At 37.2% G+C, this 19441-nt stretch overlaps 1 protein-coding gene across 3 annotated transcripts in view; it reads left to right on the top strand.

The window, feature by feature from the left end:
- The window catches only part of INPP4B (inositol polyphosphate-4-phosphatase type II B), a 213017-nt gene extending 195110 nt beyond the window's left edge, over positions 1-17907 (top strand). The window contains exon 23 of one of the 3 annotated variants that reach the window (XM_056362789.1): positions 12586-17907. In XM_056362789.1, the coding sequence (XP_056218764.1) occupies positions 12586-12718 (133 nt within the window). In that variant the 3' untranslated portion in view covers positions 12719-17907. The other 2 variants (XM_056362797.1, XM_056362787.1) reach the window with 2 other exon arrangements.
- The last annotated feature ends 1534 nt before the right edge of the window (positions 17908-19441 follow it).

A 19441-nucleotide genomic window follows, 5' to 3' on the forward strand; every position in this document is an offset into this window, starting at 1 on the left:
CTGTGAAGACAGGCTGGGAGGGCTGGGGTTGTTCAGCCTGGAGAAGAGAAGGTTCCAGGGAGACCTTATAGCAGCCTGCCAGTACCTGAAGGGGCCTACAAGAAAGCTGGAGAGGGACTTTTTACAAAGGCATGTAGGGATAGGACAAGGGGGAATGGCTTGAAACTGGAAGAGGGTAGATTTAGATTACATATTAGGAAGAAATTCTGCATTATGAAGGTGGTGAGACACTAGCACGGGTTGCCCAGAGCAGCTGTGGGTGCCCCATCCCTGGCAGTGCTCAAGGCCAGGCTGGACGGGGCTGGGAGCAACCTGGGATACTGGAAGGTGTCCCTGCCCATGGCAAAGGGGTGGAACTAGGTGAGCTTTAAGGTTGCTTCCAGCCCAAACCACTCTGTGATTGTATGAGTCTTGGTCTCTGCTCTGTTCTTACCAGTGCAGTAGATATACGCTAAAAAGGGAAATTGTTTAGTTACTAGAAGCCTGTAAGTGCTGTCCAACAGCCACAGCAATGCAGTATCAACCGAAAGCGAAGGAGAGCAGCAGCCCACTCAGACTAGAGTAGGTGGCTGCACTTTTTCATAGTTCATTGGCCATGAGCAAGTGCTAAGGGACAACTATGAATGCTGACACATCTCACTGGGCCTGGAAAGGCAATGTCATTCCCCGTGAGGTTAATGTGGGATGTGTTACAAGGTAATTGAAGGGCATTAGCATTTGTTAGAAATAAAATGGGTAGCAGAATTCCTTAAGGCCTGCCATTGTAATAGGCATTTGGAGAGGATAAATTAACAGCTTATCTGCTTTTTGGCTGCACTGTATATTTTTTCTGTTTGACCACCTGGCCTCTGGCTCACAGTTACTCAAGCCAAACACTTCAAGCATGTAAGTGTTACTGTTTTTCTTATTGATTAAAGAAAAACATGACCAGAAACATGAGCAATACCAAGATTAATGTCTCTCGGACTTGACTGGGTTGAGAACTGCATTCTTATAAAAAGTGTAAAACAGGAGATGCTGAAATTGCACAGTCTCATGCAGTGTTGTTTTCTAGGGACACAAGTTATTTCAAAAGATAGGGTTTTTCTGGAAAATTGGTGCAATGTTTATCTAAAGTGGGAGCACCATGAGATGATGTCTTACTGAAACATTTCTTAAACTGTTTTCCTTCCAGCATGCAAAATAACCAGTGTACATAATAGAGTAGAAGAAAGCACTGTAGACAGAGATAATTCTCCATCATCCAGTGCAGGAAGATTTATACTCTCCTGCCACCTTCCATGTGGCATCTTAGGGAAGAAAGGAAGGAAAGAGTCAAAACATTGCTACTGGCTTGCTGCTTCAGAAAAAAATAATAATAATTATAGGTGGATGTTTCCAGTTTTGGATGTTTCCAATTTTATGTTACATGGTTTAGAATTTTCATAGTAAAACACCTTCTTTTCCCCAATTATAAGCATTTTAAAAATACTATACATTCTGCCTACTTGTAAGTGATGGCAATTTCCACCATTAGCGGAAAGCCCCAGTGCTATAGTGCTTGGAATTCCCATATGCAACTTGCTGCAGGTATGCTTGGGGACATTAATTCCTAAAGTATCTCTATCCCAGAGACTCCAAAGTCACAGGAATTGGCAAATTTCTATAGCTTTTTGCAAGCTGCAGTTCCCAAGGCATTGCAGTGATATCTCTGGTGAAAATGTTTCCTCACTACTGAGTGTGCATTTGAGAGAATAGTCTGCAATACAGAAAAAAAAACCTGATATTTTTATTTTTTTTTTAAATAGTATGTATCTGATAGTTCAGTCCAGGTCAAGAAGTAAATGGGCAATATTTTATTTTTTTTTTCATCTGTCAGTGACTTACCTCATCATTAAGTGATACTGCCAGTGTAGTGAACTCTTCTGTTCAGGGAGTCCTGAACATGGTTCATAGAGCATATCCTGAGAGCTGTATCTTTGATCTTTGGCAAACTCTGAATTACCGTGACTGTGCTAAACCAAACCATGTCTTTTTTTCTTTATAACAGTAAGGGAAATACAGCATTACTATAAGAAGAAGATATTTCTCCCTGTGTTATAATTTGTTTATTTTCCCCTTGCTGCTAGCAAAGGCTTAGAGATGCAGGAGGTAAATACACTGCTTATCAAATCTTTAGTCTGCAGTGATCTCAAATCAAATCAAAAAGAAGGTCATTTTGTTCAGGAAATTGTAGGAGCGAAACCGTATGGGGTTTCATCTTTCCACTCTCCCCATCAATGCAGTGCTATTTTTGCTTAAAAAGTGATGGTCTGTGCTAATATTCACTTTCTGAGATATGATGAAGGGAGCTGGAAGAGTGTGTCTGAAACTTACTGAGAAACCTGCAGTCACATTCAACATAAACATTTCCTTACAAATGTTTAGTGACAACAAACAAAGAGAAAAAGCTTGTAAAATACGCAAATATGTTGTTTAAAAGATTCCAGCTTTGGTCCTCATCCTTGGTATTTGGGCAAGAAAAGTACTTCCTTCTGAGGTCATGCTCCAAAAAACTTTGGCTGTCTTGTAAACAGATGCTAAAACAAGTAAAAAGAAAACAGTCATACCCACTCTCTTGATTTCCCATAGAAAGGGATTGTTCTTCAAATTCTCTACATACTACCTATTACTAGAGAGGACAACAAAATCTTTTAAGGCACTTCATGAGAATTTCAACCCAGCCTTGTCATTTGCTCTGAAGGAAGTGGATGGAAAACATAGTGTATCTGGGATTCCAATAGGATGTTGCTTGCATTTTCTAAAACTCTCTTACTTCTGACTAAAATCAACCTGCTAAAGAAAAGGGAAGGTGGTTTACTGGTAGGACTGTCATGGTGCAATCTCCAGATTGCTACAGCATGCATACCAGCCTATAAGTTTTTGGGTAGGTCATTTTGGTTAGCCACCTACCTAGCCTGAGTAGGGGAGCTTTCTTTGCTGCATTTAGTGTTCCTGGTAGCAGCAGTCGTGCACCAGCTAAAATCAGGTTTAGGTGCATTTTTCGTGTTTGGGCAATCTACATGTGCGCTAACTCCCCTTGCATAAATACACCCATGTACTGTGTGTGATACTAGTGCTCAAAGAATGGCTGGGATGAGAACAGATCAGATCTCAAACTGTTGATGTGTTTTAAAAAAAACTGTCAGTATGTTTATTGAAAGTAATTAATGAACTGGCATTATAGACTTGAAATGGGAAAATAATTTCCCGTGATTTATGCTATGACTCACGCATTGGTTAATCCCATGAAGAGATTATGTGAATTGGTGTCATTAATCAGAAGCGGTCACATTTCTCCTTTTGTGTATCTCAAACTGAAGTTGCAGATATAAAACAGTAAGTTACAATATTGAAATTTATACTTATTGCTGTTCAATACCCTCTTCACTTAAAATGACCCGAATTACAAATGCAAGAAAACAGTTCTCTCTGACCTTAATTTTGTCACCTTACCCATAGATTTGAACATCTGGAAATTAATGTCAGATTTTAAGCATCATTCTTCATGCATGACTGTTTAGCTGTACAGCAAGCCTCTTCTGCCTCTTAAATCAGCTTTGCCACTTGCCCTTAACCATGGGGGGAAAAAAAGCTAAAAAAAAATCTTTGTCGAAAGAAAAGGAATGATTCATGAAGATTTTTCATGGTCAACAGAAAGTATTTAAAACCTGATTAGACATATGAAAGAGGGAATTTATCATGGGTTTATGTTTCACTGTGCTATGTGAGCTAAATGTATAATCACATCCTTAGTAAAACTTCCTTACTATGACAGAAACAGACTGGAAGTAAGTGTGACTCACTAGCCAATTATATTAGTGCCATACCCTTATGGAAGGGAAATACTTTGTGTATTCAGAACTTACTTGAAGAATGTAGTCATCATCACTTCACACATACTCAGGTCACTAAGAAGCCTGAGATTTGGTTGTGATTTTTTGTTTGGTTGTTTTCTTGCACAAAGAGATAGATCACATCTGCTTTAATATTGGTTGCACATTGGATTGAATTTCAAACCTTGCAAGAGAAGTTTGTCAGGAAAAGTTTTGCAATTTTGTCCCGAGAATTTCCAATATATATGTAATCCTAATACTTTACAGAAAAGTGTCTGTGAAGATTATTAGAACCATATTTTTTGATAAAAAGAGAAAACTTTGTAGAATCGATGTGTAATACTGCACAGCAGTATTGGTAACTAGCAGAATGAAAGAGCAAATCCTTTGCTTGGAGTATAATAGAGGTGAAAATCGTGTTTCAAAAACCACTCAGCTGTCTTGACAGGTAAAGAAGAATCTCTCCTACAAACCCATCTCTTTCCAGTTCTGAAGCTAATCTCACACAGTTACCAGAATGACTTTGCAGGACTTGAAGCCTCTGCCTGTATTTGTAAATTAAAACCACTGGGGAATGTTTCTAGGACATGATCTCAGTGATTTTATATAGTGAAATTATTAAATGTTTCCTGGTATTATTTTGGCAGATTTTAGCACTCTCCTGGGTGGCTCCCAGGCAGCTGGGGAGCTGGCATGACCAAGGGACTGTTCCTGTGTGGCAGCCTCTGGTCGGCAATCTCTTTTGGCAGACAAGGGGACATAGGCACAGAACGTCAACTTGGTTTTGCTGTTCAGCTGCAGCAGTGGGGAACTGCTGAGTGTGGATTTAAACTGCTAGCGTAGGTGTCTTGAAAGCAGCAGTGAGGAAAATGGTTTGTGATTCTAACTGGAATCTTTTGTTTATTTTTGTTATGTTTCACTGTATCAATTTTGTCAATGTTACTATTTTACCACATAGTTACTCTTTAATGTTGCGAGAGAAAAACATTCTTGCAGGTGTTCTTTATCAGTCACAAATAAAAATATTCACTCTTCTGCAATCAGCAGAGATTTCTGAAGTTCTGGGATTAACACTGATGGAGATGTATATTATCAAATAGCATATGTTTTGTGCATATTAGATATAAAGCTTGAAGCTGCCCTTTCGTCTATTCTTCAGAGTTATTCTTCTGCTATGTTAAAAGTAAACATGGACAAACAGTAGGGGGTTTGCTCTGTGGTGAGCCAAAAATGCTGAGACAGAATGAACCAATTTGGAAATTTTTGTTTTTCACATCTGTCTGAAATGCTATCTAGACAAACTAAAACTGTGTAACCTAGCATTTAATATTTCAGCATTTTCTCTCTGACTTTCTCTAGTGTAGGAAAATATTGAAACAAAAATTGCTTTCATAAACAAGAAGTCAAAATATTTCTCTTAAACTTTCCTCCTTCTTGGGCTGAAACTGCCAGGTGTGGTCTGATGTTATGAATAGGTCCTGGTTAACCTGTGCTGTATTTTCAGGAAATGTATTGTTTGCCAAACAACAGTCAAGCTCTAGCTAAATTCGCAAGTTTTGGCAAATAACAGAATATCTAACTTGGGAACAATTCTTGTTATTATGAAATTGTAATCGTGTGAACAAACAAATGATGCTGTGATGTTTTATCATTGCACGCTAGTAAACAATAGATGAGCACATGCTTTTATGCCTTTTTTTTTTTTTTAAAGTATGGATATGTTTCTAAATTTTGTCTCAGAGTTAACTAAATGTCCTTATCTTAATCTAGAGAGGACACACGATCAGATAACGAATTGTGAATACCCGGTTCAATCTGTAAGACTCCGCATCTTTCAGAAAAGATGCCGCAGAGCAGGATTGCAGGGAGATGTTTCCATAGCCCAAAGCAGGAGTGAGCTGTACTGGTTTATTGCCTGCAGGTGCAGGGTGTGCCTCTCTTGCACTTGCCCCTGGAAATTCAAGAATAGCTAAGCTGATGAAATTGGTCGGAACTTTGGACATTTAAAGTTAGTTTGACTGCAATGAGAACACATACTTAACAGAGGGAAAGAGAGCAACTGTTTAAATTTAATTTTGTCTTCACCATTTCTTCCAAAGAATCTGTGTCTATCAGTGTGATAGCATAAAATAACAGGATTTTCCTGGATGTTGTTGTGGGAGTGTAAGACCAAGTGTCTGCTTGCCTCCTATTAAGTTCTTCTGCAAGATAGTGTGTTGAATAATCTGTTGCTCTTTACTGAACCATTGTGCTGTTTAAATCTGTACCGTGACCATCGCTGAGCCTCCAGTACCCTGCTGTTTCTGACCAGCTCCTCAAAATGGAATCTTTTTCTCTGGACAGACTGAGAACCAACCCATATACAGTGCTATAGTTTTGAGCACAAAAAACTGAATTACTGCGTATCAACTGTTTTTCAAGATCTAGGTGGCTAAATCATGAATCTACTGCTTGGTCAAACTCAGTGGACAAGCTTCATGTTATATGATGTGCTCTCTTTTTTATTTCCTAAACAATGGCATTAGAAAAGTAATGTGTTTTAACTAAACAAGGGAGAGAAGAAAGGAATAGGGACATAGAGGGTGCTGGCAAAAGCAAAAAGAATAAGGAAAAAAAGTTGCAGTACAAAAGGAAAAACAAAAAGAGAGGCATTAGTATGACAATCTGATAAACAGATTGTTTGTATTGTTGGTATGTGTTTAAACATCAGCTGTCTCCAAATCACTGACTGAATTCATCAGTATTCTTAGATCTGAGACTGCTTGACAATTTCAGTAATGCCAGTTGTTTGTTTTGGACCAGATTAGAGATTATAGGAACACATAAGCAGCAAAAATTGATTTCTAGCATCTTTGACTTTATTTAATGCCATCTAGATTTGAGGAACAAATTGTTTGTTAGTGACAACAATATGCATCAGAAAAAGAATTATTGTAAAGATCATTGATACAGAAGAATTTCTCTGATGGTTCCCTTCCTATGTTTTCCATTTTGAAACAATGCAGAAACATTTTTATATTTTTTTTTACAAATTGTTGGAGGTTTCATTGTATCAACTTGATCTTTCAACATAAAAGGTTGTTACACAATATTCCTTTATATATTTTATCTGAGTTCTGCTCTGATTCAGCAATCCTCCAGGACTAGGCTGAGATCTATTTATGTCCTTCTGAGTCATGTTTTACTCTTCTAGATCTAATAGTACAGCATCTTTATAACGGCCAGGAGATGTTCACAAGAATCTCATCTTTCCCCTTTGAAAAAGTCAAGGCGACCATCTAGAACTGTAGTGCTGCATGTTGAAACAGTTGATTTTTCTTTGAAGCATTTTGGTGAATCACAGTAATGTGTTAACGTAGAAATAAAGCTGCTTTCTCTCCAAGACAGTATTCTGCTTAAAATCTTTGAGAGGGCTGAAAACACTCTTTAGAGAAGCTGCTTCTTAGAAGTTCTGGATTGTGATAGTCTTGAATAAAAAAACAGGTAAGTAAGCAAAATTGTGTAACATAGAGAACTGTTAGCAATCCCTTCTATTTGCAGAAACATCTGTGCTGCTATTGTTGGAAGGGATTAAAAAGAAGCATCTCACTTTTGCCATTTTTCTGTGTCAGCACTGGAGTTTGACAAGAAAAACCCAGTAGGCCCAGAAACTGCTTGCTTGAGTCTGTCTGCAAAAAAAAGGAAAATTCCCCCAAAGTACGCGTGCTGTAAGACGTGAATTCAGACTGAAGTCACTGCTAGCACACGGGATCCTTGCATTGATAGAAAGCTGCCTATCTATTCTACGTGAAGCACTGCTTTAGGACAACATAGCATTTCCAGTATCATTAATAGCTGGAGCTGGAAAAGTTCTAACAAGAGAAGCATATATCCAAAGTGTTAAAATACATCTGCAAAAACCTTGCACGGGGATGTCAGTGTGACTTATAATCAAAAGCCAGACTGTGCCCTCGGATGTGTGCTTGACTTTATAAGGGCTCTTGAGAGGCTTCTTCCTTACACCATTTCATTGTCTCTGCTCCACTGCTTAGAGGTTCGAACGATCTGTCATCTGAATTTAAAAACAACAGAAAATACCTGCTGTTTTGCCTTTGTCTCATTTGATAGGCATGCAGCATTATCCCAATAGGAGTTTAAGATGATAAAACAGCAAGTGGGGTAGAAGACAGACTGAAATGGTTATATCGTCATTAAACTTACAGCACCCTTGGCTCTTAAGATGTATTCTGCTGTGTTGTAAGCCTCAAATGAACAACTTGAAAGTAAATGAATAAAAATATTACTATAGGTTAGAGGGGTGTTCGTGACCCCAGATGTTATGGATTTAGAAGCTTTCACTATTCCCCTTAAAATTGCGTGTGTGAACTAAAAACTTGCTGGGTATTTTGGGATTCATCTTCCTTTCCTTTGGTGTGAGTTCAGAGCCGTTAGTTTGTGATGGAGAGAACATCCAAAACGATGGCTGTACCTTCACGCTATAATAGGGTCAGCCGTCATTCTGTTCTGGTTGTGATGAGTGTCAGTCAGAAACCAAATAAATCCAGCTGACATGGCAGCAGCTGCATTCATGCTGTTTGCAGTAATACTTGTACAGGTTTTGATGAGCCAGGGGAAGCAGTGTTGTCATGCCGCTGACAGCAGGGTGTAGGGCCTCGCTTTGTTTAACTAGATACATTAGTCACTGCGGAGAACACTTTAAGATGTGTTAGAAGACATTGTCACTGCAGTGCATTGAAAAGCATTAGCAGAGCTTAGCAAGGCATCTGACCGTGATCAAATATTCCTCTTAAATTAAAAGCGTGTTTAGGTATTCTGCTCAGCCTGTTCTTAGGTAGCTAATAATGGACTTAGATCCTCTTGCTCTATTTTGAGGATGTCTTATTGAATCATGCATAGAGTGATGTGACTAATTTGTGGAACAGAAGTCCCTGTGCATCAGCTGTTCACTGTGGTTTTCCTGGCAGGAAGATAGGACTTCTTATGTTGAAAGACACTGATCATTCTTTTCAGCATATCAAAGAATAAGTGTACTGTAGGCTTTTCTATTGAAAAAAAAAAAAAAAAAAAAGAAAGAAAGAACAAATGGCTTTTATCTCTTATTTCCATCATTGCATCTGCATAAATCTCACCGATGCTAATGGGACTTGTAGCAACAGATAAAAGACAGTCAGTCTGTCAATGAGACGTGGAGCAAAACAGAACAAGGCACACCACAGAAATAGGAGGGTTCATCCCTGTTGGGGCAACCTGCAAGTAACTCAGCCTGCTTAGAATAAACCATTGGCGTGCAAAGCTAAGGCTCTCCAGAATGAAGTACTGAACAGTGGCTAATGTGGTGGCCGTGCGTGGGGCTCTGAGCGATGAGCTAGAGCTCTCAGTTGTGGGCGTAATGGGGGTAAGCTGAAACCAGCAGGCTTACCTGGAAGAGTAGAAGAGGGCTGAGGGGATGGCGCAAAAATATGAAAGAGGCAGACTTGTGGGGTCCTGTAGAGATTAAGAAAAGGAAAAACAGCAAGCAGCGTGTTTCAAAAGTTGAAATACACAATAAAGGAGAAAATTATCAGAGTAATACAGTTAGTCCTCGCAACTGATCACGAAGGGTAACGTTATCACTGTGAGCAGAAGAGGAAGAAAGGTCTGGGGGTGGACCCTTGGGCAAAGGCATTAACTGGAGTGGTCTTGATACGGAATACAGAATTATTTCTTTCAGCGTAAGCCACAGTGTTGACAAAGTCAGCATACCAGACAGATTCATTCCTTGACAGTTTCTGAGATGATTTTGTCTAAAATGCTGTTTGAGGTCTGTCCAAGTTCTATCCATGGACACTTGAAAACTGTAAACCAAAAGCAGCAGACGCACTGACACCAATTTTTTTTTTTGACCTAGATTCAAGTGTTAGGGATTTTATTTTTTATCTTTATTTTGCTATTTAAAATAGTATGGGTTGTCCTCTATTATTAGTGTGACATACAGATTGAATATTCAAAGCAAAGAAAGACATTAAAAACAACCTATGGAAGGCTTTTTTAAAAGGAAAATCATGCAAGGAATGTTTTTTTTGCAGCCCTGTTCCTAGGATCCCACCTTTAAATGCAGTTCTTGCACCTCTCTTGCTATCCAAGCTCAAGAAGCTCAACGTTGTCTTTTAACGCGCGAGTCAGAAAGGCAGGCTTTCTGTAGATGAAGTGACTGCTGCTGTCTTTGATGTACTCTTCTCATTTTACCTGGGGATCTGTGATACTGCCTTTACTGTCCTACAGCCTCTTTATGGCCTGCCAGCTTTTTCGTTCTTGAAAAAACAGCATATCTGGGACATGTGCTTCTGAAAAAGCGCTATGCTGTAATCTGATATATTTGTATATTCTTAAATCCACAGAGAAAAACAGTGAGTTATCTTTTCATCCCAGAATATTCATAGTAAATAGAAAAATAAAAATATTAGTCCTTACTGCCTAAAGGAAGTCCACAAACAGGTCTCCTGAGTGTATGCAAATAAAATTAAGTTCAAAGGGATTTAAGACATATAGTTGAAATATGCATAATTCTAATTGTAGAGAAGCTACCAAGACTACAATAGGAAAGATTGGCAGTGATATTTAAATATCCCTGCTGCTCTGGTAGAAAAGTGACCACGCAGCTTACAGTGGTTCAGTAGCACTTTGCTGTTAGCAGATTAGTGCCTAGCTGAGTTGACTGAACAAGATACAGGTAATTTTCTTACAGGAGTGTAGGTGTGAGCCTTTAAAGAAAACAAACTGATGTTGACTTCAAAACTGAGTCACTAGCACTGATGAATTTTTGAAGGAGTCAATTTACCGTTATTTAAAACTATTTTAGAATAGTTGTTAATTCCAAAAAGAGTATGTGCCCTTTCTATTTCTGCCTATATATTTCCTAATAGATAGTGAAGCAGGACTGAAAAGCCTGTGAACACCATGGAGACACTATTTTGTCAGTGTTGCATTGTGACATATTTGTGATCTTTTTTCTTTGCTTCCTTAATTTATTTTTTTTTTAAACTTAATTTCATTTCTGTTCGGTGTGCGTGTTCATTTTAGTGATAGTATAGTTCATCTCATAAGTTATTTAACATTAACTTATGAACGCTGCTCTGAGACACCTAGAAAGCTTAACAGCAGCCACCTAGTCATCGTGCTTCTCGTGTCAGCTGTAGAACACAATAAAGATATTGGAAGTACTTAGCATATATCTATTTCATCGAAATTACTATATAGTTTCACTTTGTCAAAATACCTACGTGTTGGCTTTCTTTGCTGTTTAAATGCTCTTCTATTTGTTCCTAACTTCCCCTGTTTAACAGCAGACAAACCCAGGGAGCACTGAATGAATCGGATGATCCCGAAACAGGCTGTCTAACTGATAACAAGCCAACTTCTCGACACTTCTATCCTGTCGCCTTGCTGCTTGTCAGCTCACACTTGCTGGTTGTGTGGCTTATTTTAAGTCTTGCTTTGCTATTAGCCAAATATCAATAAACTTCACTTGTGTTCCTTTCTTTTCTACAAACAGCAACAAATTAACTTTAGAAAAAGGAATTATGCTGTAATATTTCTACAATCTCAGACCCCAAGGATTCATCCTTAAGATACAAATGTCTGAAATGTACTATGTTTTGATCATTTTTTTCTGAACTCTAAGAAGTATACTATGCATTGAGTGAATTGATTTGCTCTTTCTGTTCATGGTAAAGTTTTCCCACTGTAATTAGCTCAAAGAAAGCCCACTTACAATGCTGTCACTGTATACAAGAAGATGTGGAATCCTGAATGCTTGAACCCCTCTTTCCAGAGTAATTAGTCTGACAAATAAAAAAAAAAAAAAAAAAAATTGCACAGAGCGAACTAACCCCTAGATAAATATTACGGGGTTGTGGTTTGTGAGACTTAACTTCCATTGTGTTATTTTCATTGTTACTAGCTGATGGGATCTTTTTTTGTTTAACTAATGATTATTTCTTTGCTACAACTAACCCTCTTTGGTCAAGTAACTAAATGGAATAGAGTAAGTTCTGTTTTGTAATGAAATTAACCTGTTTGTAATTGTTGCTTTAGTTTCTTTTGCTTTCAAGACACTTTTATATTCTTTTTAACAAAGTCCTGTTTATGTCTTGATGCACCACTTTGGCACTTGTGACTTTTGTACTGTATGTGAACAAACATCCTTCCTTTATAAAGCAGAGAGTTGGATTGGGCTGTTTGAAAAGCCATTCTCTCTTTTTTTTCATTGCAAAGCTGAACATATGGGAAATGAAGCAGAGATGAAACTTTCATTCGCAGATCTCTAGGGCCAGACTTAATAAAATGCCTTATTCCTAGAATACGCATTTTTAGAGCAAAGTGTACTCTCACGTATATAGCAAACAATTTGGAAAAAAAGTATGAGAAGGTTTAAAAGGCAAATATATTTCTGGAATTAGAACAAAATGTATCATTAAAGTATTTAATTTTTTTAAACTAAACTTTAAACCTCAAGGACAAATATATTAGGGGGGAAAAAATCTTATCACCTATTTCTGAGGGCAATAACTGTACTGGGCCTGGCCTTGGATTTAATTTTGTAAGATGTATCATCACTTGTGGAGAACAAAAATGTAGAGTTGAATCTTTGTTATTTTTACTTCAACTGTTGCTGAAACTCTGCAATGAACAAATAAAGCATATTTATTTATTCTGTGTTTCATGAAGTTGTACTTTTTCCCCCTTTCACTAGAGAAGGATGCCGCATAGAGAATGTACTGAAGAATGTCAAATGCAGAAAGTATGCATTCAACATGATACAGCTGATGGCTTTCCCAAAGTACTACAGACCTCCAGAAGGGACATATGGAAAAGCTGACACCTAAGTTTAACAAAAGTGTAATCAGGAACATACATCACGCTAATTAGTGAATATAAAACTCACTGTTTATGACTTATTAATTGGGAATGTGTAACCAGATGAGGTATTATTTTTATCAGGTTTTATCGTTTTACATTAAAATAAGTCCGGTTAGTTTTTATGGAATAAAATATCATGAAAAAGCAATGGACTGGATAATCTCAAAACCAAATATATTCAACTGTTCTTTGTGAAGTTGAAGCTTAGTGACTCATAAGCCAGCTGGAATTAGTTATCTGGGTTGTTTGATCAAAGATTAAGAAGGGAGATGTCGTTTGCTGTAGGAACTGAGGTTAGCCATCTGGAAGGTGGCATTCAGACTCCAAACCAAAACCTGAGATTTGATATAAGGGGTCTCTTACTGCTGGAAATAGTTTTTTCTGGTGCCAGCATAGCACTGAGGTCTTGATCACTAACAATTAAATCCTTCACAGAAGTGTTTATGAAAGATGCTCATGTTAATACCTGGGCTAAATATGATTTTGGTAGTTGTATTTAGCTTCTTTACATAAGAATGGTAACTTCATAATATGTTTTTAGTAATTAAAGCCTGTAATATCAGTAATTCCATTCTGATTCTTTGCAGTTCATTTGGATGTGTCATTCTTGGCTTTCTGTACCACAGTCAAATACCCCTTATTTCACTTCACTTTCACATAAATCACGTTGAAATCAGGGGAATTAATTCTTCAAGTAAGGTGACCTGAACCTGACCTGTCATACTCCCATCTTTTGTAAACCCTTAGAACTAAATTTTCTTTAGTGGTAGGGAAAATAAGTTGTATATAGAGGACTTAAAGTATCTTTAGGCTATAAAAACATGTATGTTATTACAGAGCCTAAGATAAATATTACGAGTAACCTACTGTATTAGGGCTAGTTAGCCACTGCAGCTGATTTATATCAAATTTGTAATGCTGTGTGTAGACACTCTACGATGAAGAACTATCAGCTTTAAAAATGAATGTTAATGCTTCTGCCAGCTTGTGTTAGTCCTGAAATTTGTCTTGTAAAGAACATTTGTGTTTTCTAATTGTATCTATTTATTGCCGCCTTCTGCCTCCCAGTGAGTAATACAGTTTAAAAACCTCAAGTATTCACTGGTTACTGACCTTTATGTAATGCATTCATTTTGAGAAAAAAATATCTAGAGCAGAAGTGTGAGAATTTTATCCTAATGAAACTGCACTAGGAATTTGAGCATCTGTAATTGCCATGGATAAAGAAGTTAATGTTTGCTTACTCCTATGAAAGTCAAAGAAACCTTGATGCACCATGAGTTACAATTTGTTCTTTTTAATCCATAAGCCCATGACTTGGTATAAATCTGTAACTATACTAATGAAAATACATATTTAAGAGCCTGATTCTGAAAACTCTAATTGGGTGATTGCATGGAAATGATCTATTGTGTGAATAAAATTAAACCCATCTTGTGTATTTGCAAGATCAGGCTTTGGGCCTTAGAGAAATCCTCATTCCCAATGATCATGTACTTCAGTGAAGCCAGGAATTCACCTATACAACATATTTATCTAACTAATTCAAACTTTTTTTGAAAGTAAAGTAGGTAATTTAAATAGTGTTTTGGTACATTTGTTGTTTATTTCAGTTATGTGCTATCATGAATGACTTATTTGTCCTTCTGGTATGTATTACTTCAGCAATAGATGTCAGAAGAGTTAGCATTGCATCACAGATGAGCTCAGGTAGATGAGAATATAATGCCTTGATTTTTTCCTGGTGTGTACCAGTAGAAGTGGGTATTACTCATTGGGTGGGTTGAATGCTTGCATAAATTTGTGTTTGAGTCTTTAACTGTAACAGAGCTGTTCTGTACAAAACTTTTTTGTGGATTTATAGAACATAAATCTGCCTAGGAAAGTGATGTTTTGTTCTGTCAGACTGCCGCACTAGCCCTCGGTATCTGCCACGTTTATCATTAGCTTAAAAAACCCCTACATGTACAGTTTAGAAATAGTGATAAACTCCTCATGCACCTCTGAACTAATCCCACAGAAGTATGACAGAGAATGCTGCCCTTCCTACAGTTATTCTGAAACAATCTGTAAAAGTCTACGTGGGGATGGTATTCACTGGTGGTACTATAGGTTCCTATAATTCCTTATCTTAGTCCCGTGGACATTCTTTCAAGTTCAAAATATGAAATTCTATAGACTTTCTTATCAGGCAAATAGTCTTCCAAGATCTCCTCTCAGCATTTCAATCCTACTTGGGTTCTAAATTGCCACTGTCACTATCACGTTACTTTTATATTGAAAATGTTTTCCATGTCAAAGCCACTTTTTTGATGAAGGCAAAATAGGCATTGGATTACTATACTTTTTGTTTTAGCAGCCAATCCCAGTATGATTTTGTAAAATTAAATAATCTGTTATTTGTTAAAGATAATTGAGAAGAAAAACCAAAACCCACATCAGTGTGCTGCAGTGAAACTTCATTGAGCTTGGGCCATTACAGAAGAGTAGGCTGAGTTTTGTGCTCAATAAGGCTGAACTTTTTCAAGCTAGTTTTTTGATTGGAACATCTTTTTGTAGGATACAAGACCGTTGTAAAACCCGGTGGTGTGGTTGCAAGCCTGCTTGAAGAGCTGTGTTGCTTCAGTACTGAAACAGGCTCAAATGATTCCTTGTTTGGTCATTGCCTTCAGTGGGCTACTGTACCGGCAAAGGCTGCATCATCAAAGCTGATGTGTCAGCTAAGCATGGACTCAAAACTAGTGTTTTTTCTGGTTTGCCTTTTATGAAGAAACAAAGAGGGTTTTGCTGCAGGTTGATAGTTACATTACTTGGAGTACATTTACTCTTTGTAGAAGCTGCTTCAAACCCTGTGCATTGTTTGAATACCTAACAGAGGAGTTAAATTATCCCAAAGGTCTTGCACATATCCTTGTAGTTCACTGTGAATATCAAAGGAGCAAAATTAAGCAAATGAATTTTTATGAGCAAGCTACACAATTTGTTTTGCAAAGGGTTATGGGAAGCATAATGATTTTGATGGCGGATGCACAGAAAAATGTTCTATATCTTCTCTCTTAAAACTTTTGTAAGGCATAAAATAAGCTGCTTTGAGGGGAGGGCAGTTCTCAAGGGCTAGAAGATGAACATTCAGAAATATAGCTGGCATCTAAAGCCAATTCCTGTCTTACAGAGGACATTATTTGTAGAAATAAGGTCGTCAGGATCTGCATCAAGGAATCCTGAAATAAGGGCTTCTAGCTTTGACTATTTGTACAATACATTATGTGCTTATATGGGGGTTTTGTACCACAGACCAGTGTCTAAGTAGAGAGCTGGTATAAAATACCTAAAAAAAAATAAGGAACAGAAGGTTAAAGTAATTTTTTTCTCAGAGATTAATACTGTTATAATACATAACATGCATAGGCCTGACATTATTAAGGAGGCAAGTCTTTTTTTTCTGAAGTCTTCTTTTGGGGAATTTGAAATACATTCTTGTTAATGTTTGTACTTTGGCTTTTATGGAGCAACTAGGAAACGGGAATTTTTAATTATGTTATCTGATTTTTGTGTATGTGAAGCTGTGTATTTTGATGGAGTACTAGCAATGTATGTGTCATAAAGAACAAATAATGTAGGAGGACAGCTGAAACAAAATATGAACCGAGAAAGAGCCTTAATGAAGTCCTTTGCAATGTTGATTTTTGTACTGTCTGAATTTTGGCATTACGTAAGTGAAATAAGGAAATTAACAAACACTTTCTGTGTCTAAATCATTCAGTCCTGATGAAAATGCACTTATTTGCAGTGAAATGCATTGTAATGATATTATAAATCATCATGAGTAATTTAGGTATAAAGAAGTGCACCATATCATTTTGAAGCCCACTGTATAATATGCCTATAAAGAGCTTCAGAAAATAAGCTAATTTTTATTTCTAGTTTAAACACATTTTCCAGGAAATCCTATGGTCCACTTAAAAAAAGCAGAAAATGTGCTGAACATCAACAAGTGTAATAAATAAATTGCATTTAAAACTATGCAGAAAAATTACTTGCATGAAATAATGTATCTAATCAGTTAACAGTCTTTAATGTATATTTTTTCAGTTGGCTATGTTGTAAACTTGAAAGCACTGATATCTATATTTATGGGGGTTTTGTATTGTAAAGAAGTGTGCTGTACAGGTGATGCCATGAGACATGAATTTGCATCTTGCTTTTCACTTATTTGAAGCTTAAAAACAAATGTTCACAATCAGAGAGCTTTGAAATAATTTACTGTTCTTCAAAACACAAAACTACCTTGTAAATTGCATGTTTAAAAAAAAACCACACACACAAATGTTTTTGTAAAGCAAAAAGGAAAAAAAAATCCCAGACTTCAGTCTTTAGAACATTTTTCCTTAGTAACACATCAACTGTTGTGTTGCCAAAGCATTCAGCTTACACTCTGCAGCACTCAAACATTTATTTGCTCTTTTTCTCATAGCGTCTGCTGAATAATATAACATAACAACAATGAATTTCAGCATGATACTCATGATCCAAGATTAAAAACTTGCATTTGCTCAAATAAGCATGAAGCTTAATACATCAGAATAAATAAAATGGAGAACACTTGTGAACCAATGTATCCATATTTCAAAGAGCTGAAACATAAAGTATGGGGTTTGCGTGCTGACAGGGAGAAAGAGTTATGGTGGAAACCTGACTGTGATAATAGAGCGCCCTGGATCTGTGGAGTCTGGAGTGGTGAGATTTGGACCATGCTGCTCTTAACTTAGATCTGTAACTATTGGCAGTGGTGTTTTGTACTCGTTCCGTGCATGCAAAGTACTTCAAAAGTTTTCAGCACTTCTGTTTTGCTTATGAACAGTCCGACTTTACAATTTCTAAAATCCCAAATTACTTTGGTACTTGTTCTCATTTCGTGTAGCTGTTCCTTGTAATGTTCCTGTCTCACACTCTGGAGCACATGAGGCTATGTATAAGTAACATTACAGGACTTCATAGTATGTGATTGTTCAGAGAAACGAAGCACAACTATAGCAATTCAACTCTTTTTTCTATTTCAGGATTTAGCATTTTTATTTCATTGCTGTCTGTAAGCCATGTCCATTGTACACTGTGTGTATATTTTTATTTAAATAAATGTGATGTTTATTTTTTATGTTTCTGACTTTTTTGTTTGTTATTCATTTTTCATTTTCATTATGGTGGTGTTGCCCAGAGGGCAGATTGTACACGATGCTGAGAGTGGGTTCCCTCCTAAAGGATCCAGTTTGGATGAAGCCCATCCACAGGTCTCATCGCTGCTAGGAGCAAGTATTTAAGAAAAGCTGTGATACAAGAGTAAAAAGCCTGCAATGGCCATAAGTTAATTTGTTCCTATTGTTCCTAGTCTTACTACAACTTCCATCTCGGAACCAGGTGGGTCCCAAATTTTCTAACTAAAAAGAAACAAAACATTCACATACCTATAAGGAAACCCCATTCACATAACTATTGATCTGTAGAGAGTTATTCAAGGTAACAGAGGTGGAATCAACATCTTTCATAATAAATACTATTAGAAAGGTGAGGTGGCACGCTTTGGCTAGTATTTTGTCTTCATCATCTTAATGCTGGAGGCTAGACCTTGGGAAATAAGTAAGGATTGCTTCTGTTCTGGTTTTTTGAGCTGCTGTTTATAACTAGATTTATTATATAATCTGTCATTACAATGAAAGGTAAGTTCTCTGTGGTTGGCTGAAATGTAGCAAATAGACCTTCTTTTGGGGTATATGATAAAATGTGGCTTGCCTTCTCTGTTATTAGTGCTATGATTAAAGCTTGTTGCATAATTTACCTTCTCTGTTTTTCTGTTAGTATGTTTAGTTGTGTTACTGTGATATATTCAGTGACATGTTAATTACCTGCAAGGTTCTTGATAACCTTTAGAAAGCACTAGGAACTAATGGTTATTATGGATATAAGTTAAAAAGCTGTTAGCATTCAGCCTAGGAATTTTGTCTCTTACTAATAAAAGTGACAGTCTTTAATAAATACTTTGTCTCACTTTACATGCTTACAGAATTTTATCTTCCATGTCAACTTGGAATCACTTTTTTCTCATGACAGCGTAAGAGAGAAAAGGAGAAAGAACGTACAATTGTAATGAGGTGATAGAATAGTATGATAGTAAAAATATATTTTCACCAGTTCCCCTTCCAATGTTATTCTGGGACATGTTTGAGTAGAACTATGACCTGATGTTTCTGAACCATAGGCTGCAGTGGTCTGCGCTAGGCTGTCCATTGCTGGCACTGAGAATGTGTGTTCACAAATGCTGCTTCTGCTGGGCAAGTCAGCGAGAGCTCTCCTGTGCACTTTGTGTTGAATCTTGTACGGATCACAGCCTTTAGTGGTTCTGTGGCAGCTGTTGTTAATGGAATTAAGGGCAGTAGGGTTCTAGATGCAAACTGGCCTGCATGCTGCTTGTTCTGCCCATATAAGCAGACCCTCTGCATTTCTGTGTAGGCTGTTCGTGCAGTCCTAGCCCAGTACATAAATGAGAAGTATCGCTTCTCTGCAGCAGGGAAGATTTCTGGCATTGTTAGTGAAGGTGATGTAAACTGCTTCTAAATAAACTGGGATAAGAAGTTGAATGGAAAAAGTAGCTGAGATTTTTTTCATATGTGTGTATATATATATGTATACACATG

Source organism: Falco biarmicus, chromosome 1 (assembly GCF_023638135.1).
Source record: "Falco biarmicus isolate bFalBia1 chromosome 1, bFalBia1.pri, whole genome shotgun sequence".
In the NCBI taxonomy this organism is placed as follows: Eukaryota; Metazoa; Chordata; class Aves; order Falconiformes; family Falconidae; genus Falco; species Falco biarmicus.